We start from the raw sequence: 22428 nt of genomic DNA, 5'->3' as shown, positions 1-22428 counted from the left end.
ATTTTTTATTCTTTCCTTGGTTTATGTGGCAGAACGGGACAGGGGACTCAAATGATTTCTGGCGGATTGAGGTTATTAACAGAAAATTTGGGAACCGGATAAAAGTGCTGAGAAGTCGAATTCGCCTCATTCATCTGGTCACAGGTTGTGTCCTGGGCTCCTCAGGAAAGGTTCTGCCCAAGTGGTAAGTCTCCAGAGTGCTGAAGTCCCGATCGAGCTCGGGCTTTTTCTTTTATGCTGCAGGGAGAATGCCAGAGCTTCCATTTCCCATGTTCAGTGTTCGCCTCAGGTTGCTTCTCCTTGCTGTAGATGGAAGGAGAAGAGGATCAAGTATACTACAGAGCACAGAGCTCCAGGGTAGCCTTGGTATTTTATGTGCTCTGACAGCTGAACATCTGTACATCTGGCTTGTGATAATAACTCTTTGGGTCTGTCTTTTTCATAAAATGGGAGTGATATGTCCTAGCCCAGTCCTAGAAGGGTTGTGGAATATGGAAGTGTAAGATTGAGAAAATAATGACCCCTGGCTTGAAAAGAGAGGGGTTCCACAGGTTTAAGAGCAGTGGACGTGCTGTGGGGTAGGGTGAGGGGTGAGGGTCTTTTGAGAGACATCTTTGACTACTCTTCACAGGGGCTGGGAGCAGCTGGAAGTTACCTGCACACCATATCTAAAAGACACCCTCAACTCCATCTGGAATGTGGAGGACCATATCAATCCCAAATGTGAGTGAGGTAACTTCCCAGCTGGCTCTGAATGAACAGTTACCTTACAGAGAAATAAACCTTCATAGATTCTGCTACCGTTTCATCTTATTGTTGCCACTTCTTCCTTTTTCACTGGAATGTCTTCCTGAGAGTTGTGTATACCAATCCTTCTAACTCCTTTTTCTTCTCATCCATTTCCTCCTTAAACTCCTCTCCCTAAGGTGACCAGTGACTTCCTGCAGGACCCTCTGTCTCCCTCTGGGCTTTTCTGTCTCTGCCCTGGAGAGTACCTCTGCACCCTCTAGGCTGGGAGCAGCTGGTCCTCGCCCATTTTGCCTGGGCAGAGCTCCTCCTCTCCTACATCCAGCCTGCCACTGAGAGAAGTCCCTGGCTACAGCCTTGATCTGATCCCTCACCTTTGCTCCCAGCTCTATTTGTCTTCTCCACCTCCACCTCAGCTTCAGCTTTAGCTCACTGAGTGTTTGGGTCCATCGTCTGTTTCCTGAACTCCCCTTCAGACTTGTGCTGAAGTTCTCCTCCCTGTGCCTCCCATCCCATCCTTACCACCTTAGCTAATCAGACTCATGAAGCAGCTCTTTACTGAGTATGCCAGGAACTGTGTGGGGTCCTGTGGCTCTGTTGGCAGTGAGGCAGACCTGGGCCCTGTCCTCACCCAGGTCTGACAGGAGGTCCTGAGGAGTGGCGCGCCAAGAGCTGTTGGAACACCACAGAAGCGGGCCTTGTGGTTCTTTTCCTTTGTATTTCTCAGAATGCCTCATGCATGCTCAAAGTAAGCTGAATAAATGATCCTTAACACTGTCACCTACTGGTCAGCTTGTCAAGAAGGCTGCAGATTCCTGATGGGAATGTGGACACTGTGGATGGACAGTGAAGAGAGAATGTGTTTTTCTTCCTAGTGCCAAATATCAGCCTGGATGTGCTGCAGCCCAGTTTTCCTGAGATCTTGCTGGAGTCCCACATGGTCATGATCCGGGTATTGTGGTCCCTTTTTATTCTCTAAGTACTTTGGAGCAGCCACAGATTTGGAGCACAGAGCAGTAACCATGATGTAGATCCACTGCCCCCTTGTGGAGGACTTTGAAAGTGTCTTCATCTATTGGTTTGCTTCATCTTCACAGGCATTTCCCTTATCACAAATCACATTTCCCTTATGAGGAAGGTGGTGTGGTGGTGATGATGGTGATGACAACAACCTTAATATCAGGGAGCATTTGTGTAGCTCTTATGTTCCAGGCACTATTTTAAGCACTGTACATACATTAACTCACTTAAAACTGATTAGAATCCTGTGGAGATTATTGTCATTCTCAGTTTATACAAGAGGAAACAGAAACCCAGAAAGGTTAAGGAACTTGTCCATGGTTACAGAGCTCTGTGTCAAAAGTGAATCCAGGCTTCAAAGCTAGGGTAGTGGGCTTTCAGAGTCAGTGTCAGTTACTGTGATACTTCTCTCCCTCTACTGATTTGCAAATCAGTACCAGTGGCAGGACTCCTGAAAGCCATAGTCTCTTGGCTGAAGATCATGGGACACTGATAGTTCACTCCATAAGAGATTAGGATCTGTTATAATGAATAGCTAATTTGAATTTGTTGTGGATGTTAAGCATATAATTCCACCCATATTCCTGGACAGAAACTATTTAGGGGGCATGGCTGACTCTTGTTAAGGTTTCTTAAGACTCATTATTTGCACTCTATCATTGCTAGCTGACAGCAGGTTTAAGGAAAATTGAGAGAGGAAACCTTTAAATTGGGAAAATTCTGCCCACTAGCTTAAATTTCCCCCGTGAATTGGGGAGACCTCCCTGCAGTTCTGGTGCTCTCTGGGAGACCCCCTTGCTCTGGTTTCTGAGAAACCTGAGTCCTGCAGGAGTGATACCGAGGAACCACCGTATCTCAAGTGAGATGGCAGGTCCTCAGCCACCCACTGAGCTGGGAGGTATAGGGCTGTTATCTTTCCCTGTGACCCACTGTCAAGTGGACTTTGCCAGAAGTGATTATGTCAGCACTGCTCAGTAAACATAGTTGACTTATTTTACCAGATTAAACTTTTAAAATTCAGATTTTGTCATCTTGCACATGGAGAGGTGATGAGTTGACATTAAGCCATCTCTGGGTCACTTCCTCTCTGACTCTTTGCTTGTAACTGTCATTGTGGCCTGATGACATAGCTCTTTTAAATATGTGCCTGTCAGTAAGAGTATCAGTCTAAGACTGGAAAGAATTTTAAGAGTAAATGAGGAAGTCTAAAAAGTTTCATTCATTCTTTCATTATCGAAGAAGAAAAAGGATGCAAGAGAGTTCTCTTATTTAACCAATGTAGAGCCAGGGAGAGACCAAAACAGTGAGTTCAGGCTACAGAAACTGTAGGGGTGTGTGTGTTTGCTTGTGTCTGTGTGTCTGTGTGTCTGGTTTTCTGCCAGCTGAGATCTGAGTGAGAAGACTGGCTTATCTGATGAGGTTAGCTGGAGTAAGCCTTCTGGATTTGCAACGTGAAAGACAACTTATAAACATATATACCTCTGTTAGTTATAGATTTTCCCTCCTTCCATCTCTTGATTTAGTAAAGGAGCCGGATTTCTCTGAGTTTGATGTAGTAAATAGGATCCCTTGACTAGTTACAGTTCTGACTGGAGTTCCTGAGTTTGGGACTCAGCTGACTATCTGAAGGAGCTGAGTTTCCTCAGTCACTTCTCTAGGGGTTCAAGGCTTTTTGGATGGCCATAGTGATTGAGGGGTGGGATAGCTGCCTCTTTGGGTCTGACACCCGCCATGGTACTTTGACCCTATAGGAGCCACCTAATCACCATATGAAGACTCATAAACTATTTCCAAGCCCTCAAAGAGTTGAATGAGTAAGGCTCTGGGTGGTAGTTCATTGAACCAAAACTTCTTGGGCTAGATTGGTGGTTCTCAGTTCAGAACCTGCTTGTGAATATTTGACAACATTAGGAGAAATTTTTGGCAGACATAACTGAGGGTTGGGATATGGGAGTGCTGCTGGCACCCTGTGAGTAGAGGCCAGGGGTGCTGAACATCCTGGAATGCACAGGACAGCTCCCAAGACAGAGGCTCGTCCGGCCCCAAGTGTCAAGGGTGGCAAGACTTGGAATGCCAACCTAAGTCGGAGTGCCTGACTCCCCTTCTGTGGTGTCTTCTCAGTTTGTGCTGATAAAGAGGCTACCCAGCCCTGGTGCCTAATGTCCAGGGTCCTGACCCTGTTCCCTTCCATTTTAGTGAAGGCCTGATTTTGCCATGGTGGGACAAGTTGTTGGATATTCTTGGCTGCTGAATTAGAGAGGCCAAATTTAGGTCCTTCAGGCTGAAGTGTGCACTTGAGAGTGATTTCTCTCCCAGTAGATAAAATATCAGCTTGGAGAGGAAAGCAGAGTCTTGCCCAGGTATTCATATAGTAGCACATAAACAGACGTACAGTATGGCTAAGCTATTAAAATGTCGTGGGGGGCATTTGGGGGAAAATGTCTAAAAAGGCTCCTGGTGGTGAGGGGTGAAAAGACTGTGGGAAACACTAGGCTAAAAGAACCTTTTCCAGGTCCAGACACGCCTCAGAGTCTCTGCTTTTCTGTTTGAAATTGAATAAATAAGCTCTGATTTATATTCCCCAACCTGCCCTCCTGACACTGTCCTTGACTTGGCAACGGGTGTATTTTTTGTGCCTAATGGAGACAAATCCCTCATTCCTCTTCCCCTTCTTTCTCTCTGGCGTAGAGGGTCTGATGGCCTCTGATGGCAAGTGGAGCTTGTTTATTCGGGGAAGAATATTATGGCAGTTATTGTAGGCAGTGGACAGTGGCTGCAGGTGGGCACCTGACTCTTCCCTGCATGGGAGGGAGAGGAGAGAGGGAGGATTGCTCTTGACACTTGGCTTATATCCAAGATAGCTGAGCCTCACATTTCTCTCAGCCTTCCAGATCTCCTTATTGACCAGCTTTTCTTTGCTATCTTCCTGCAGGGGAACAATGGCCTTAAACCCAAGGACAATGAGTTCACATCCAAACCCTGGCATTGGCCCATCAACTACCAGGTATGGCCCATGGCTGGAGCTCCTCCAGGAAATGGAGCCCAGAAAGAGACTCGTGAAGACTGCACAGGGCTAGGGTGTGCTGGGGTGGCACAGGGAGGCCTCTCCTGGGATGCGTGGGCCAGAGCTGGGCTCCGTTTTCTGCCCTGATGCTGACTCCAGCTCCCCAGGGAACTCAGGTGGAATTTGCATGTTCTGACCTCCTGTCTGGGCTACCTGTCTGTGAAGGGTGAACAGTCTTCTCCGCCCTCGAATGGGTGGCTGGGGATTAGCTGGGCCCTGGATCAGCAAGCTGTGCTCTGTTCCGCAGGGCCTACGCTTCTCAGGGGCAAATGACACAGACTTCCGAGTCTATCTGCTTGGCAATCCGGTGAGTGCCCAGATGTTCTTGGCTCAGGGCCTCCTACACTTGCCTGTGGAGAGCTGCTCCTTTCCTCTCATCCTCTGGTTTTCATCTCCATGCAGGTGATCTGGTGGCTGAATCTGGTGAGCATTGCCCTCTACCTCCTCTCAGGGAGCATTGCTGCCATCGCCATACAGAGAGGGGCACAGCTGCCTGCTGAGGTGGAAGGTCAGGTTGCTGGGTTCTCCCTGCCCCACCTAACAGAGGGCCTGCCTGCTGGGGGCGGGGAGTGTCCCTTGCCCTCACCACTCATGCTTTCCCTTCTTGTCTTTTGAAAGCCTAGTCACCAGACACCCACTGCCGTTTCAACACTGTATCCTCCCAACACTCGGGGGTGTAGTGTATTATTACCCCATTCTATGGATTAGGAAACTGAGGCATAGTGAGATTAGGGAACTTGCCCCAGGAATAATAGTGCTGAGGTTCAAACCCTAGCAGTCCAACTTCAGAGCCTTCATTTTTACCCCTATGCTGTAGCCAAAGCTGCCCTTCTTCTCTACTCTGCCCCTGCTTGCTCCGTGGCCCTGTCCTCTAGTGGGATCTCTGCTCCCTGGCGTGGGGTGGCTCCTTTCTGCCGTACCTCAGATAGGCTGGCAGTGGGTTCCTATCCTGGTGCTGCTTCTGGTTGCTTTAGCTGTCAGGCATGGACCTCAGCATCCGAGACACCACACGGCCCTTTCACCCTGCACCTCCCTGTGGGGTGTGGGGTGGTTCCTTCCTGCTGCACCTCAGAAGTTATGGTGTCAGGTACCATCCTCTCTCTATCCTCACTTCCATCCCTGTTTGCTGCTGCAAGGGTCTGTGTCTGTGGAGGCAGGGAGGGGAGGATTGGGTCTGTAGGTGGGCAAGATTGGGTTTCTTTAGAGCCAGGTTCCCTCCTGCCCAGACACCAGATCAGGCCCCCTGCTGGCATGCCACACCCCTGCCATGGTGCCAAGGCCTTTCCAGGCTGGGCTCTGCCCAGGCTCTCGACCCAGTTGCTCCTCTCTCTGGCTGCCATCAGGTTGTTTGGGTTGCTGCACCTGAGGGAAGGAAGGCCTGGTGAGGCACTGTACTTATTCAGAGTCACAGGGTGAGGAGGGCAGAGCTGAACTGTGCCCAGGCTGTCTTTCCTCCCTGTTTCCTGACTGGGGCTGTGCTGCTTGGGGCCCAGGGCTGACCAAGATCCTGCTGCGAGGAGGTGGCCAGGTGCTGCTCGGGTGGGTGCTCCATTACTTCCCGTTCTTCCTGATGAGCCGGATCCTCTACTTCCACCACTACTTCCCAGCCATGCTCTTCTCCAGCATGTTGACAGGTCAGCACTGCCCATCTGCTCTGTTGGGTGAAAAGGAAGGGGTTTGGGAAGGGGGAGCGGCTGGGTGGATCTCAGCTCCCTAGTGTGGGGTGGTTCCTTCCTGCCGCACCTCAGAAGTTGTTCTCTGCTGGGCTGGGCTGAGTTTGTCTTCTCTCCACTAGGCATTCTGTGGGACACCCTCCTGCGGCTCTGTGCCTGGGCTTTGGCTTCCTCTTGCCTGGCCAGGGGCGTACACGCCTTGGGAATCCTGAGCCTGCTCCTGGGAGCTGCCTACAGGTGTGCACACTTGTACGCGTTACTGGTGCTTCAGCCCTGGATGCACTGAGAACATCCTGGGGTGCTTAAGGTGTTCCCATGGCTGGGTCCTGTCCCCAGAGTTCGTGAGATAATTGGTCACTATTTCTAAAGCCCCCTGGGTGAGTCTGATGTGCAGTGAGGTAGGAGAGGCTGGGACTCAGTCCTTTGCCGGTGGTTCCCAGCTTTGGCACAATCCTAGCATTCCTGGAAGGGACAGCCTGTCTCTCTGCTGAACAGCTCTTGGTGGGGTGAGAGAAAGGGAGCAAATGGGAAGGCGGATGTGGGAGATGTAGCTCAGAATCATTGGAAGGAGGTAGTAGGTTGGAAAGTCCTCTTTCCCCACTTCCTGGTGAGACTCACAGATTCCCTGTGAAGTCACTGCCTGGTTGTAGTAGGACCTGTGATCTATAAGCACATGCCTGCCTCAGAGGGTTAACACATGTTAACATCTGCTCTGAGCCACACATCTCGCAGCCAGACCCCAAGCTGGGTCCCTGTCCCAGGCCTGTGGGGAAGAGCCCTTTCCTTCCTTGTTGCTAAGCTCTCAGGTCATGCCAGAGTTTGCCCGCATGGTGAGCTCGCACTGATGGGGTACTGAGAGAGAAGGACTGCTGTTGGCAGAGACCGGGAGCTCCAGCAGGAACAGCTGGCGTCAGGCTCCTCAGCTTGGTCTGGGATGTCCACTGCCTCTCTCTGCTTCTCTCACAGCTTCTACCTCTTCCACCCTCTGGCTTACGGGATGGTTGGTCCCTTAGCCCAGGACCCCGAGAGTCCAATGGCAGGACTAAGGTGGCTGGAATCATGGGACTTTTGAGGCCACTGCAAGGACCCCAGCCTGGATCCAGGAACTTCCTGGGGACATCAGCTGTGAGCCAGTCCCTGGACCCTTCGGCTGCGGGAGCACTGCCTCAGGAGCCTGGAGAGTTCTGCTGCCTGCCAGGACCGAGCTCCGGGAGCGAACCCGGATTAAACTCAACACTAAAATGAGCCACAGCCTGTCTGCAGCACTACAGAGGACAGTGTCTCCTAGGCCCAGTTCTCCAAGTGTGCAACACAAGGGAGGATGAGCATGCATGAGGGTGGGTGTGAGTGTGGGAGTGTGTGTGTGAGATGCACACTTGTCCAAATCCCTGTGGAATATGGACCGTGTAACTGTGGACAGCTGAGAGTCATAAACTCTTAAGAAATAGTCCAGGGCTACAGTAATATTTTCTGGTATTTGTTCACATTGGATTTGGTTTGGTTTGGGTTTCTAAGATCCCTTAGAAAGCCTCTGACCTGCAAGAGGGCCTCAGGGACTGACCCCTGGGGATGTCACCAGGGGCATAGCAGATGGGACCGTTGAAGCCACACTACCCTCCCTCCCATAAGCAAACAAGTCCAGCTGAGGAGAGCAAGTGTCCTGCACTGGAGGGCTGCTCCCTGCTGCCTCCTTGAGTGTCCTCTGTGACCACAGGTGGCTGAACTTCTGCCTGCAGTGCGCATGGCACTGGGCTTCAGCCCTGTTCCCCTTTCTCTGGGAATGTCACACTGAGGTTGATGGGAAGAACCCCACCCTGTCCTTGGCAGCTCCATGTCCCTTGGCCCGTTCTCCAGAGGGTGCTTCTCACTGTCTGTCCCTTTCCTTCTATACCTGACTTGGCCACAAGGACCAGGACAGCCACTCTCTCCTGATCACCAGGAAAGCCCTTGGGAACCCTTCATAACTGCTAAGACAGATGAAAGGGAGAGCAGGGTCTGTGGCTCTGTCTAGTGGAATGCCAAGGCAGGGGCTGCTCTGGCCCATCTGGACCATGACGTTCCCATTCCTGCTGGACCTCTTGGCCTCTCCAGACCTCCCTGTTGATACCCTCTTTGGCTATTGGTGCTTCCCTTTTCCTGTTCACTGCTTCACTGATCTCCTATCCCCAAACCCAGAACTCCTGCAGATGCACAACGGCTCCAGCGTCTATCACTTTGAAGCACAGCTGAGGAGCTCAGAGCCTCTCCTTCCACTTCTCTCCCCAGAGGGATTAGGAAAACTTTTGGGTCAGAACCAAACCAACCCAAGGCCAGCCCTTCAGCCTGCCTCCTTTCTCTCAGTACAAGACAAAAATGTTTATTTTGTCTCAGAGGAGTTTGATGTTTCAGGGTTTAATGATGAATCTCTGCCATGTTTCATCTTCCCTTGCAGTAGCTCCCAACAACTCTGACAGGGTCAGAGCTCTTTAAAGCATCTTCAGGAGATGGTTGCCACGGAGACTGGAAATTGGTCTCAGGGACAGACTGTGCTACCTCTTGAGTGGTGGGGAGGGAAGTTTCTGGGCCATGCGTGGACATTCAGACCAAGCATCATTAATGTTAATAGAGGAAATGCAGCCACGTGGAAAGCAAGGCAGAGTGGCTAATTAGATCTGAGGCCCCATGACCTCCCTCTCCCAAGGCTGCAGCCCTTTTGACTCCCCAGCAGGAAGTGTGGCCTGTGTGCAGAGTCTGGGTCGTCTGCTAAATTGCATTTCTGCCAGGGGAGGAGAGCAGAATGGATGAGCTCTGGCCCTTGCACCCTCCTCCTCACAGGTGGAGTTGGCTTCTCCTGAGCTGGGTGTGGGCACCATCTGGATGGGGTCTCAGAGGTTTGGATGCAGGAATCTGTTGGCTCTTAGCCAAGATGGTGACCCATGATGACATCTAGGAGGTGGCTTCTTTTCCCTTTTGCCTTCTCATTTCCCAAGAAGAACTTGTTGGAAGGGAGGCATTGGAAGAAGCCAACAGGGTGACCTCTGGGTGAGGGGAAACGAGGAGAGAGCTCAGCTAGCACCCACCCACCCTCCCTCCTAATTTGGTCACACTGGGGACAAAAGTTCCCTCAGTCTCTTGCACTGCTTTCCAAGGATGGAAGAAAGAGGGCTCCCTCCCACTCCTTTTTCTCCACACCCATGCTGGCAAACACTTCTCTGGGGACAAGGCCACATGGAGTGGTACAGCTGCAAGGGGCTCAGGTGCTGTTTGGAAGGTGCTGGGGGAAGAGACCGTCAGGTGCTGCTCTGAATGTGGGCTGCAGCCTTGGGAACTGGCAGGTGGAGGAGGAGACATTTGTCAGTAAGCCCAACATGGAGCCAGCATCTTGAGCCACGTTTTATTTAAAAAAAAGAAAGGAAAAGTGGAACCGTAAGCGGTTCCTTTTGTAATAAATAGCTCTTGTTCTGAATGCCATGTTGCTTGTCATTCTTGTATTTAACTGAACCTGACTTTCCCTCTGGCTGCCAGAGGGGCCTCCTTAAGAAGAGAAGAAGGTATGGAGGGCAAGAACCGTCTCAACGTTGTCATGTCTGAGGCCCTTCTCATCCCAGCAGAGGCTCTGGCCAGCCAGGGCACTTGGGCCTTCCCCGGTACATAATCACTTGAATAATGTTGGCTATTTCAGTTGACTTATTCTAAGGTAAGTAGGAAGCTGACCTTGTATTTTTTTCTTGTTTGACTGCCCAGACAGTATAGCCCTTTGTCCCCTTCTGGGTGGCCCAGCATTGTAGCAATTTGCCATTTTCTTAACAGAGGCTCTGTCCTGATGGGATCTTGTCATCTGGAATGACATGAGGGATCTGAAGGATGTGAGAGTTGACTTATGTGTTGGAGGAGATAGGAGGGAGTGTTACCACATGGGGGAAGTTGGGGGTCTTCTGGGTTCTTCTGACTGCTCCCCTCAGGACCAAGAGTGGTTGGAGGCAGGCTGGGGAGGAGGGCAGGTGGTGCAGATCCTCAGGAGATGGAAAATGCCTGGGACAGACAGGTCAGAAACAGATTCAATACTTAGAATGGCACAGCTTAGTTTATGGATTTTTTATTTTATTTTTTGGTACCAAGGATTGAACCCAGGGGTGCTTAACATGAGCTACAACCTCAGCCCTTTTTTGCATTTTATTTAGAGGCAGGGTCTCACTGAGTTGTTTACACCTTGCTTTTGCCGAGGCTGGCTTTGCTCCTCCTGCCTCAGCTTCCTGAGCTTCTGGGATTACAGGCGTGCCCCACCACGCCCAGCCAGTTCATGGAATCTTTTTTTTTTTTTTTTTTTAAAGAGAGAGTGGGGGAGAGAGAGAGAATTTTTTTAATATTTATTTTTTAGTTCTCGGCGGACACAACATCTTTTGTTTTTGTATGTGGTGCTGAGGATAGAACCCTGGCCGCACACATGCAGGCGAGCGCGCTACCGCTTGAGCCACATCCCCAGCCCCAGTTCATGGAATCTTGGCACGCCTGTGACACTGATTCCTCTTAAAGGCCTGGTGAAGTCAATGGTGTTCTTGTCTCCATTCTACCTGGGAGAGATTAAATTCCCTGCTTGAGGTCCTACAGCTAGGAAATAGTAGAGGCAGGATTAGCACCAAATTGGGCATTCTTGGCTTCTCCAGCCTGGACTGGCAGCACCTCCTGAGAGCACTCTGGCAGCGCTGGATGCCCTGAGGTGAGGTGTCCCGACTCAGTGCGTTCCTGTGTACATTCTGTGTAGCGCATCTGCAGCTCTACTTGGGACAGGTTTCTCCTGGTTCCCCAGGTGTGCCCAGACCAGTGGTGGTAGATGATTAACAGCAAGTTTTCTCTGAGCTACGAGAAGCCCTGATTGTAACATTTGCCAATTTCCAATTCTCCCACCTCAGCCTATTTCAAGCTACCAACTTGATGTCACTGAATGAGAAGTTGGAAAGAGATGTAGGCATCTGGCTTTCTAAGCCCTGTCAGAGCTGATTCTAGCACACCTCTGACCCAGACCCAGGGGCTTTGACTTGGTCTGAACCATGGACACTGCTCTTGGTCTTGGTGAGGGAACAGTGGAGAGGATGGGCCGGGGGTGCCCCTGTGGTCAAGTGCTGGCCCTAAGTGACTTCGGGCTGGTTACTTAACCTCTTTGCCTCCTTTCTTCAACTGGCTCCATCGACTGTTGTGAGAATGCAGAGTTAACGAGCACAGTGTCACTGGTGCTCAAAACTAGCACTTTGCTGTTACTAATGATACATTGCTCTCAGCGGCAGTGCTGGCTGAAGAAAAGCACTTGAACGCTCATCCAGGCTACAGCCTACGTGCATCTCCGCAGGTGCCCCACAGGGAGGAGAGTTCCAGCCCCTCAGAAGCGAGTTTAGTCACTACATGTCCTGGATGGGACACGCCACTTGGGCTCCTTCAGCCACACCTGATTCTCAGGCCCTTCTCCAAGGGAAGCAGAGATTGGAGTACACTTGGCCCTCTTCCCTGCCTTGTGGCTCTAGGAAAGCAGAGGAGAGCCATGGGTTTGGGCCCACTCTACCACTTTCCCACTAAGGCCAGTAGCTCCTGTGAGCTCATCAGACTGCTGACCCTATCCGCTGGAAGGGGGTGGACTGTTGATAGGGAGTGCAAGCTGGGTAGAGCAGGTGCCTTCACAGAGCACCAGGCACCTGAGCACTAAAAGGCAAAGGTCACCAAAGTCTCATGTGGCCTTTCCACATGGTTTTCTGTTCCTACAGAGCTATGGGATCCCAGGTTGGAAATTTGGTTCCTCCTTCCTTCAGCCTTAGTCCCTTTGTACTCTTGTGTGGGGACCCCTCAAACTCTTTAGGACTCCAGGCTGCCCCAAAGCCTTGCTATCCTCCTCCTGCACAGGGAGATACTGGGAAGATGGGGAAGAGTGTGTACCCAAACTCTGCCCTGGAGGAGGGGGAGCAGCCAGATGGCCTCATGGGGCTTGGCCTGGATCAGGACTAGTCCTAGTTCCTTAGTCCTGATTCAGGATCAGAAGTTTTAGAAGTTTTTAGCACTCATGTCTAGCATAGGGCTGGCCATGAAGCCATAACCTGTTCATAACTAATCTTCGTAACTGTCTGGGATCCATGGGATCAAAGGAGGTGGCCTCTGGAGACCTTGCCACCCAACCCCCCTATGGTACAGCCGCTGGAACTAAGGCCCAGAGATGGGGGCAGAGTGAGAGGAGAGCAGCTCAGATACTCAACATTTATGAAAAGTAAGATGAGGATGAAAATAGGCCTGTTCTCCCTAACCTAGGCTGCTGGGTCTGGGCAGCTGAAGGAATTTTCATGGTTGAAAAGTTTGGTTTGGACAGGTGGCCAGGGCACACCTTGAGGGGTTGGCATGAGAGTTTGACCTGGACTAGTACTATTCGGAAAAAAAAAGTCATGATTTTTAATAATCCATGGAGCCATGGAATGAATGGTAGAGCTGAACCCCTTCTACATCTGTAACGCGTCTACTGCCCTGGCTGGGATTGCAAACACAACTCAAAGATTTCCAGAAATGGGGTTCTCAGGAAAATCTGGGTCTGGATGGAAATGGCTGTGGTCTACTCCGAAGCTGAAAGCTCTAGTAGTTCCCAAGGTGCCCCTGTCAGACTCAGAACTTGGACAACCAGACAGCCTAGTCATAAGGTAGATGACCTGGTGCCCACCGGCTCCACATCCTGACAGAAAGAAACAGTAAATGGGCACGATTTGAGCAAAGACCATGTGCTCAGAAAGCAACAAACTCCGGGTCTCCAGGCCGTGTTGGAATGGGGCTTGTTGGAGAGGTGGCCACAAGCTGCGTCTTACTAAGAGGAAGAATCAAATTTAACGCAGTCTTTTTGGGGCTCCTCGCCCTGTGTAGTAGTCTCACTAGTTTCCGAGTGACAAGCTGAGGCCAAGAGAGCCTGAATGATTTGTTCGGCTCTAAACCTGGACATTCTCAAGGCTTCCAGGTCGTCCCTGGCCAAGGCGGTGGCAGAGGGAGTGTGCGCCCTGATGGACAGGAGGGGGACCGGGCCGCGGTTGCTTTAAAGGGCGGCTCTAGAGCTGCTGGGTGCAGGGCGCAGCAGCCCAGCGGGGTCCCCGGAAGCGCCAGCAGGACTGACACCGGGGGCGCTTCCACCTTTGGCAGGCTGCGGGCATCTTCTCTTGGCTCCGGGCCAGGCGAGGAGCGGCTGTTGGGCCCCGCCCGGCAGAGGCAAGGGGCCGTAGGCGCAGGGGCCCGCGTGGCCGCGGAGATGGCGTGGCACGTGCGGTGACGGCGCCCGAGCCCCGAGGGTCCCAGCGCTGCGCCTCGCGTCCCGGAGAAAGCATGGAGCGCCCAGAGCCGGAGCTGATCCGGCAAAGCTGGAGGGCGGTGAGCCGCAGCCCGCTGGAGCATGGCACGGTCCTGTTCGCCAGGTGAGGGCTGCCGGAGCGCCCCGGGGGTGCGGGTGGGCGAAGGGGTGCGGTGCCAGGAGCGATTTCAAGGCAGCTGCAATGGGATCGGAGGAGGAAAAGCCGGCCCACTGCGGTGGCTCTGGGGGGCCTGCCAGATGTGCGCCAGAAGAGCGCAGCGCACGGCGACGGGTGGCGCACCCTTTTCTGCTCTTCTCTGGGGCATGGGCGCATCTTAGGAGCCAGCGCAGCACACCCTGCTCTCAGCTGGCCTCGCTGGCGACAGGTGGGATCCTCCACTCGAATCTATCTGGTTACACCTGGGTGGGCGGAAGCTGGTCCCGCGCTGTGTCCCCTCCTCGACCCTGCACTTCCTGAGTGTTTCTTGGGTGGGGACAGCAGGAGTGCTTACTGCCGTCGGTAGGAGGAGACTGGAGCATCCCGAAGGCCGGTGTGGGTAGGGTGTGCCAGGCACCTGGCAGGCAGGGCGAGCTCCTGCAACGGGGCCCCAGGAGTGCGCACTCCCAGCAACCGGCAGGATAAACCCTTCTGGGAAAGGACCAGGTTAGGACCCGAAAACCTCCAGAGTAGGGGTGACAAACACCCAAGTTTCACCGCCAGGAAGAAGGGTAGGGGGTGTGCAGGTCCTATGGGACAGAGAAAGCTAATTTTCAGCCTCACTTTGGGTCTCTCTCTGGAACCCCTCTACCATCACCAGTGGGGCCACACTCCGGGTTTTTCAGGAAACTTGGCTTCATAGGCCAGCCCAAAACTTCTGACCAAGTTTTGCAACCCACTTCCAACCCCCTCAGACGCAGTCAATACATAACAGAGCTGCAAGAATTACACAAAAGCATGAACCCTCCAGAATAAGGCTGATAGCTTCTGGTTGTGCCTCCCCCACGCTGGCATCTGCTGTGGCTCCACTACTTTCAAGCTGTGTGACTTTTAGCAGGTTGCTTAGCCTCTCTGGGATTCTAAGGCACTCACTGCTTAAAATTATGAGGGATACAAAATTACAAGTCAACCACCTGTGAAGTACTCAGTGTTCTGCAAGAGTAAGGATTTTGTTTTTGCTAGATTCATTGGTACTCAGAGCTTCCTCAGACTTGATGAGACTGAGAAGTTCTAACCCAAGAGCAGGGGTGGGGGGAGGTCCCCTCCTCAAGGTAGCTCCAGGTTTCTTACTTGAGGATGCCTTCCTGTCCCAAACGTCCTCCTTAATATTAATGGAGGGGCCACTGTATGCCAGGTAGTGTAAGAGGTCTGGGGACTACTGTCCTCTCAGGGATGCCCTTCAGGGTCTGGGGAGAGGTGAGGAGGGCATTGGCAAGGTGGCAGTGCCAGGAGGGAAGGTATGCTGTGGTTGGTGGCCGCCGCTGAAGCTCAGCTTCACTGCCGGCCAGCCAGGTCACTGGTGCTTGCTGGACACACCCGACGCCTGACCCCTGTTCCCCTGACCCCCTCCCCTCCCCCCGCAGGCTGTTTGCCCTGGAGCCCGAGCTGCTGCCCCTCTTCCAGTACAATGGCCGCCAGTTCTCCAGCCCGGAGGACTGCCTGTCCTCCCCGGAGTTCCTGGACCACATCAGGAAGGTGAGGGGCGGGGGGGGGGGGGCTCAGTGGCCACCAGGATCCAGTAGAGGAGGAGGGGCTTGGGACAGGGAGGGTGACTTCCACCCTGGGCTTGATGTGACTGCTGTGATGGCTCCCCTCCTCCCTGAATCGGTGCTTAGCCAGCTGGTCCCAGCCTATCATTGCCCTTGACCTTGTCCACCCCGCCCCATCAGGGGGACTGACGCACTCCTGCCCATGGAAACCGGGTTGGGGTTTCCTAAAGGCTCCTCACAGGGCCTCAGTTTCCCCTCGTCCCGGGCAGGCAGCACCGTCCATCAGGCACGTTAGGGACTTGAGATCCTTGGAGGAGGAGGGGGACTTCCTTCAGGGGTGTACCCGCCCTCTGAGTGCCTGCTGACGTGGACACAGGCTGCCAGGTCCCCCTGGTCCTGGAAAACCAAGGCCCTGCAGCCCTCACTGCCCTCTGGTTGGGACCCCGGGTTCTGGGTTGTGGTCATGAGCAGTAGGGTTGCTCGGGCCTCTCTGTCACTGCTGTCTCTGCCTTGGCAGGTGATGCTCGTGATTGACACTGCAGTGACCAATGTGGAGGACCTGTCGTCCCTGGAGGAGTACCTTGCCGGCCTGGGCAGGAAGCACCGGGCAGTGGGCGTGAAGCTCAGCTCCTTCTCGGTGGGTAAAGGGGCTCTTCCTCTTTCCAGTCCTCCCCTAGCACCTGTTCTCTCCACCCATGCCCTTCCGTTCAGATGACCAGTTCTGGTGGCCCGCATCAGATATTATCTGCTGTGTGACTCTGATGCTGGCTTGACCTCTCTGAGCCTCCGAGTTCTCTTCTCTGATACAGTTTTCTTTTCTTTTTAGAACTATAAAGTTTAGAAGCCTTTGGGCAGTTTTGGTTGGTTCAGCATTCCACTGCTGGGTATCAAACCACCCCAAAAAGCACTGGCTTAAAGCAACGATTTCTAATTTCTTAGGGTAGAGCTCAAGTAGGCAGTTCTGATCCACATGGTGTGGTTGGAATCACCCACATCTGGCATCCAGCTGGGTGTTCAGAAGGGGCTGGTAGGTCCAAGCTGGCCTGTGAGTAATAAATCGTATTTGATTAATAATAACAAATGAGAGCATTATTATGGCCTAAGGCTTAGTGTTTGCAAATACTGTGCTTTTTATAGATTATCCCACTGAATCTCTCAACAAGCCCAGGACTTGGAACTTTTAATTTGCCTGTTTAATTGATATAGCAACTGAGGCTGAGAGGTTATGCAACTCGCTCAGGGTCACCCAGCTCTTCAGTGGTGGTCAGAATCTGGACGCAGGTCTATCTGGCTCCGCAGCCTAGACCCTTAACTCTATGACTGATGCCTTGCGGGGGAGGAAAACTGAGGCTCAGGGGCAATGACTTTGTTGGTTCAGAGCCAGGAAATGCCTTGATCCTCTCATGGGTGGTTTCAAAGCTAGGAGTGGAGTGGAAGGTTCTATTTGATGTAATGTGTCACATTTGGGGAGAAGGTGGGCACAATGTGGTTCCCAAGGACTGGGATAGGACCCTCCTTAAGAAGCATCAGCCCTGTGCAGGAGAGAAGGAGGCCAGGAACCCTTCCCAGTCCTTGGCCTCGGTTTTCTCATCTGTGCAATGGAGCAGTGCCTTCCTGCCTTTTGGAATGACTAGGCGCCCCTTGCCTCTGCAGATGGTGGGTGAGTCCCTGCTCTACATGCTGGAGAAGTGCCTGGGCCCAGCCTTCACACCGACCATGCGGGCCGCCTGGAGCCAGCTCTACGGGCTTGTGGTGGCGGCCATGAGCCGGGGCTGGGACAGCGAGTAAAAGGAGCCCCCTGCCCAGAGGCAGCCCCAGCTCTCTGCCTGTTGGTCTGTGTCCACTGTAGCCTTGGCTCCTCCAGGCCTCCCTGCATCTCGGTCCCTGTCCCCTTGGCCATACTGGAGAGGTGATGGGGCAGGAGCGGGTCCCCCCTTCCCAAATGCACAGCAGGAAGGGGCTTCTGGGTTCCCCTCCTCCCCGCAGCCTCCTCCCCGCCTGCCTTTTGACCTCCCTGGCACCCCCCTCTTGCCCCATGAGAAGGAGAGAGTTTGGGGGGCAGAGGTAGCGTGGGGCTGGGAAGGAGCTCGGAGAGCCGGGGCTCCTCTCTGTGTCCGCCCTTCCTAGGACGAGTGGCTAGGCTCCAGCACTGCCCCCTGCTGCCCAGGCCTGTGCTGCTCTCCTGCCTGCCTCGGGTGTTTGTTTCAGACTTAGGGACAGATGTGTCCCAGCTTTGGAGCAAGTAGTGGGTGCCTTGGGAAGGGGGTGCCTGCTCCACCCTGGGGCTCCTCTGGCTCTCAACTGCTCAGATACCCCCAGAGAGAGTAGTTTTCCTTTGGCAGAACATCGGGGCCCTCCCTGGGCACTCCTGGCAGGAATTCCCTGATGCTGCAGGGAACAGCATCAGGGAACAGGACTGGGAGGGCCCGGGAAGGTCAAGGAGGAGGGGCCACCGAGTCACAGTGGCTTTTCCTCAACTCCCAGCTTCAGCAGGGCCGCCATATCTCCCCACCTCCTTTCTGCTCACCTGCTCGGGCTGGGGCCCCACAGCTGCCATATTTAATGCCCGTGGAGTGCCAGGACTTGGGCAGGTGAGTGGAAGAGGAAGCAGCGGGAAGGGCCCTCTGCTGCTGCTGGCCACCTCTATGATCCTTTTGCTCTCTGCTGTGGTCCTGTAAACTCTCGAGGAATAAACATGTCCTGTTTGCCTGTCTGACCTTCAGGGACTGGTTTCTTCTTGGGCCCTGCCTGCTCTAAATGCAGCTGCAGGGCATGGGACCTAGCATGTCCTTGGGGGGGGGGGTGCGTGTTTAGCGGAGCCAAGGTCAGAGAGGGTGGAAAATAAGGCAGAGGCTGGGGAGGCTGGAAGGCCGTGGTGGAGATGGAGCTGTTGGTTTGGGCTTCAGACCGACTGGCAGGCCACCAAACCCTGTCTCTCCTGTGCTTACAACTGGGCGACACTGCCCAGCCTCCCTTGCAACCAGGCAGGAAGGGGACAGCTGTGTCAATGAGCAATGTGTGGGGCTGCACCACTTCTTGGTGTGTCCCCTCCAAGCCCCCATGTGCTCCTCCTGCTCTGTCAACCCTTGCCAGTTCGAAGCAGACCTCACAGTGACTTTGAGGACCATGTGCTGAACGGGACAGAGCCACCTGGTGAAAGGAGTCTGGTTCCTGAATCGCTGCTTGGAGAGGGTCCCCTCTCATCAGGATCGCCCAATTGGAATTTTATCAGAAACAGATATGAACGTGTCTTCTGTTGCACTGTTACGTGTTTTGGTTGGTCAGTTACAACCTGCGGTCACCAGAGTCCATAGTGTGGAGCGGTCCATGGGTTAGGGTTTTGGAAGGAGATGGGCAAGACTGACCTGGGGCATGGGGAGGGGGAGCAGCACTGAGTGGCCATCACAGGAGCAGGCTCCGGGCTTCCCAGTTTGTCTGGGATTGGCCAGAGGGTCTACTCCCGGGCCAGCCGCCAGCAGTCCTCAGCCTGCACAGTGGGGGCTGGTGCCCGTAGTGTCCTGCCAGCCCCCAGCTGAGGCATCATTTTTGCTAATCTCAGATGCAGGGCCTGTGGGGCCAGTGGCTGCCACATTGGATCTCTAGCCCCACAGGCTCCAGCAGACAGGGCCTCATCACTGCGTGACCTAAGGCCAGCTCAGACTCGGGCATCTATGCCCGGCCTAAGGTCCTGGGGTTTGACGTGCACTCAGGTGACTGGGATGACCTGGCTACCCCAGACCTAGGGCTCCCACCTCCACACAGACCACTGTTCTGAGCACGTGTACCATGGGTCCTTCCCACCTCTGTTCTGGGTCTCAGCCTTACCATCCGCCCAGATGCTGCAGGATCCTTCCCCTTCCTTGAGCCCGCATCTCCAAAGCCAGCCCCCTTTCCCCCCCAGCAACCGCTTCCTTTACTCTTTTGATGTCAAAACCCTTCAAAAGAGTGGTCTCCCCCCTTCCCGCCTTCATTTCCCCACTTCCCAGGAGAGAGCCTGTTCCAGCCATGCTTTCTCTCCACTCCGTCTGCCACAGTCAAGGTCTCCAGCAGCCCTGTCTTGCCTGATTCGTGGCCCACAGTCCTCACCTTGCTCTGTGCTCAGCAGCACTAGAAAGCGTTGATCACTCCTTTACTTTTAAACCCTGTTTTTTTAAATAGAAAAATGCTAACAATGACAAAAATCAAGACGGGTGAATCTCCGTGTACCCCAGCCAGCAGCAACAGTGAGCAGCTTAAGATCCCCCTGTCTCTTGTCTTCCTGATGAAGACTTTTTTTTTGGGGGGGCGGGGTTACTGGGGATTGAACTCAGGGCCACTGGACCACGGAGCCACGGAGCCACATCCCCAGCCCTATTTTGTATTTTATTTAGAGACAGGGTCTCACTGAGTTGCTTAGTGCCTCACTTTTGCTGAGGCTGGCTTTGAACTTGTGATCCTCCTGCCTCAGCCTCCCAAGCTGCTGGGATTACAGGTGTGCGCCACTGAACCCAACCAAGACTTTTAAAACACAACTTCATGTTCTTTCATGGCTTCACCTAACTGGCTTGTCTACACCAGTCTGTGTCTCGAGTTACAGTTGGGTGTGGCTAGACTAGGGACCCCTCCTTGCTTCCTGAGTCCCTCCAGGAGCCCCAGGTCCTGGCCGATGCTCCTTCCCTGTTTCCCTCGGGCCTCCTCACCTGTATTTGCTCGCTTAGGGTCTCAGCCAGCGCCCTGCGCTACCACCAGCCAGGACCTGATGACCCCGAGCTTTATGTTTCCAGCTTGACCCTGTTATCCAGCCACTCCTCGACCTCCTCATGAGCACCTCAAATGCAACACGACCAAATGGGACTCTTGGCATCCCTCCCACCTCAACCCAACCTGCTCCTTCTACCTGCTTCTCTACCTCATAAACCACTGCTTACCAAGAAAACTGGGGTTCATCTTTATTTCTTTCCCTTAGATTCCACACCTAATCCAGCTAGGAATCCTTGGTCCCTAGGAAAAATTCAATTACGTCTCTCCTTATTCTCTGCCTCATCCTGGTCTGTCCCTTACCCCCAGCTCCAGTGATTGCAGAGTAGCTGCCCAAGGACAGCTCCCCACCCCCACTCATGCTGGGCCTCCTCAAGCTCTCACAGGGCTCCTCCCTGTGGGGACAGAGGATGACGATCTCCAGGAGTCATTGCTTCCAAGAGGAAAACTCATGGAGATGATTGGGGATGAGTTGCACATTATAAATGCATTTAATCCCATGGAACTGGATATCTAAAATGGTTAAGACAGTAAATATTTTGTGTATTTTGCAACACTGGAAAAAATTAAAAACATAAGAGGATTTTGCCACTCCCCTGCTCAGAATCTTCCAGTAGCTTCCTACATCACTGGTAAAACCTGGAGCCGGACCAAGGCTACAAAGCCTGCTGCTCTCAGGCCTCACCCTGACCCTCTCCTTCCCATCTTCATGCTGCTTCGGCCACTCTGGCCTCCTCACTGCCCTTTGGGACCTGTGTGTGGTCCCTCTATTCTCATGGAGTTCATCTTGGATCCTCCTCATCTCCAGTCACTCCCTGCCCTCATCCTGCTTTGTCCTTTCTTCAAAGCACTCATTCCTCCCTGATGGCCCCTTATATAATCTGTTTATTGCACTTGAAGCTTCTATTGCATAGAAATGGGCATGAAAGCCACTTTGGCATCTGTGTTTGAAGGAAGAGGAGATTCTCCACACTGCTACTGCAGGTGACAAGGTAGTCAGTCAGAGGGCCCCCTGAGGCCCGGTGTGTCCCAAACAGTAATCACGCTTTTGAAAATAAAGATTATTATGACAGAAGTTGTGTCCCAGCTGGTGAGACGCTGAGCCTCCTTACCTCTCCCTGCACAATTCAGCCGGCTGAGGGACATCTGTAAAAATGGAGGTGATGGGGCACCACCCCAGAAATTTTGGTTTGTTCGGGGATGGGATCTGGGCATTGGGTTTAAGAATTTCCGGAGACTCCCACTTGCAGCTGGGCTGAAGGACCCAGCCACAGAGGCTTGACTGATGCTGGCCTGCTCGTTGTCAAAGGGAGGGACCATCACATTTTCAGAAAACAGGCTCTGTTGAGCGAACCCAGGAGCTTGCCTTTCTGTGAACCAGCCCTCCAGCCTCCGTGCTCTCCAGGCCTTCCAGAGAGCACCACGGGTCAGCACCACCACCCAGGACAGGCCTGAGTACCACGGCTCCAGTGCCATGACTTTGGGAGAGTGTCCGGGAGCTGCCCTGGGGGTCCTCTTGGCCGCCCTTGCTTGGGCTCCAGGTGGCAGCTCTGGGAGCCCCAGGCACTCCTACTACCTCCCCAACCTGGCAGTGTCCTGCATGGTGCTCAGACTGGTACTCTAGTGTCCCGTGGAGACAGCCCTGTTGGCCTCCCTGGCGCCGTGCCTCTCCCACAGACCCATGCCAGTCATCCTGTCTGCTTTGTAGGCCTCCCAGCCTCCCTGGATGGCTGAGCAGAGGGGCCAGCCTTCCCTGGGTACCCCCTATTTTGAGCTCCACATCTTGTCTGTATGTCTGTCTCTGCCTGAGTCCCCTGACAGGGCAGCTAAACCAAGGGATGGCCCAAGGCCTGCCATCTGGGGCCCCTGGAGGCTGCTGGCCCCTGGGAGGAGACCCTCAGAGGCAGCTGACAGGATTGCATAGACCCCAGGAGGAGGGCCCTTTCCTGCAGCAGCCATTAGCCCCCTAAACTCAGGCAGGAATCTATGCCACTCTGTCCCCTGCATTCAGCAGCCCTGGTGGGTTTCATCTGGTTTGACTTGAAAAATAATTGTTTTTTCAGGGGAGAGGAAATAGGAGGATGATCTCTGGCCCCACACCCACTGATGGACAATGAGAGCCTAAGAAGTGGCACAATGAGGGCAGTGGGGTACAGTCTTCAGGCAGCCACCCCTGGACTCATCCTCTGTCCCCACAGCAG

The 22428-nt window shown here is 53.5% G+C and overlaps 2 protein-coding genes across 4 annotated transcripts in view; both read left to right on the top strand.

Annotated features, from left to right (window-relative positions):
• The window catches only part of POMT2 (protein O-mannosyltransferase 2), a 39155-nt gene extending 29579 nt beyond the window's left edge, over window positions 1-9576 (top strand). For both annotated transcript variants that reach the window (XM_081290618.1, XM_081290617.1), the window contains exons 13-21: window positions 33-184; window positions 632-723; window positions 1623-1699; window positions 4700-4771; window positions 5079-5138; window positions 5234-5339; window positions 6325-6465; window positions 6627-6741; window positions 7471-9576. In XM_081290618.1, coding sequence (XP_081146744.1) covers window positions 33-184; window positions 632-723; window positions 1623-1699; window positions 4700-4771; window positions 5079-5138; window positions 5234-5339; window positions 6325-6465; window positions 6627-6741; window positions 7471-7576 — 921 coding nt within the window. In that variant the 3' untranslated portion in view covers window positions 7577-9576. The remainder of the gene's footprint in view (window positions 1-32; window positions 185-631; window positions 724-1622; window positions 1700-4699; window positions 4772-5078; window positions 5139-5233; window positions 5340-6324; window positions 6466-6626; window positions 6742-7470) is intronic.
• Window positions 9577-13818: 4242 nt separating this feature from the next.
• NGB (neuroglobin) lies at window positions 13819-17458 on the top strand (the record flags this gene model as incomplete). Of its 2 annotated transcripts, none has more annotated exons than XM_081291813.1 (4): window positions 13819-13907; window positions 15365-15476; window positions 16008-16127; window positions 17144-17458. In XM_081291813.1, the coding sequence occupies 4 exons, from the start codon at window positions 13819-13821 to the stop codon at window positions 17276-17278; spliced, it is 456 nt and encodes a 151-aa protein (XP_081147939.1). In that variant the 3' UTR covers window positions 17279-17458. The 2 variants fall into 2 exon arrangements, with proteins under 2 accessions (XP_081147939.1, XP_081147938.1); XM_081291812.1 differs by having other exon boundaries at window positions 16008-16139.
• Window positions 17459-22428: the final 4970 nt, after the last annotated feature.

The sequence above is a fragment of the Spermophilus citellus genome (genome assembly GCF_964194105.1).
Source record: "Spermophilus citellus genome assembly, chromosome: 4".
Taxonomy (NCBI): Eukaryota; Metazoa; Chordata; class Mammalia; order Rodentia; family Sciuridae; genus Spermophilus; species Spermophilus citellus.
The sequence above is the reverse complement of the archived record's forward strand: the minus strand, read 5'-3'. Positions and strand labels throughout refer to the sequence as shown.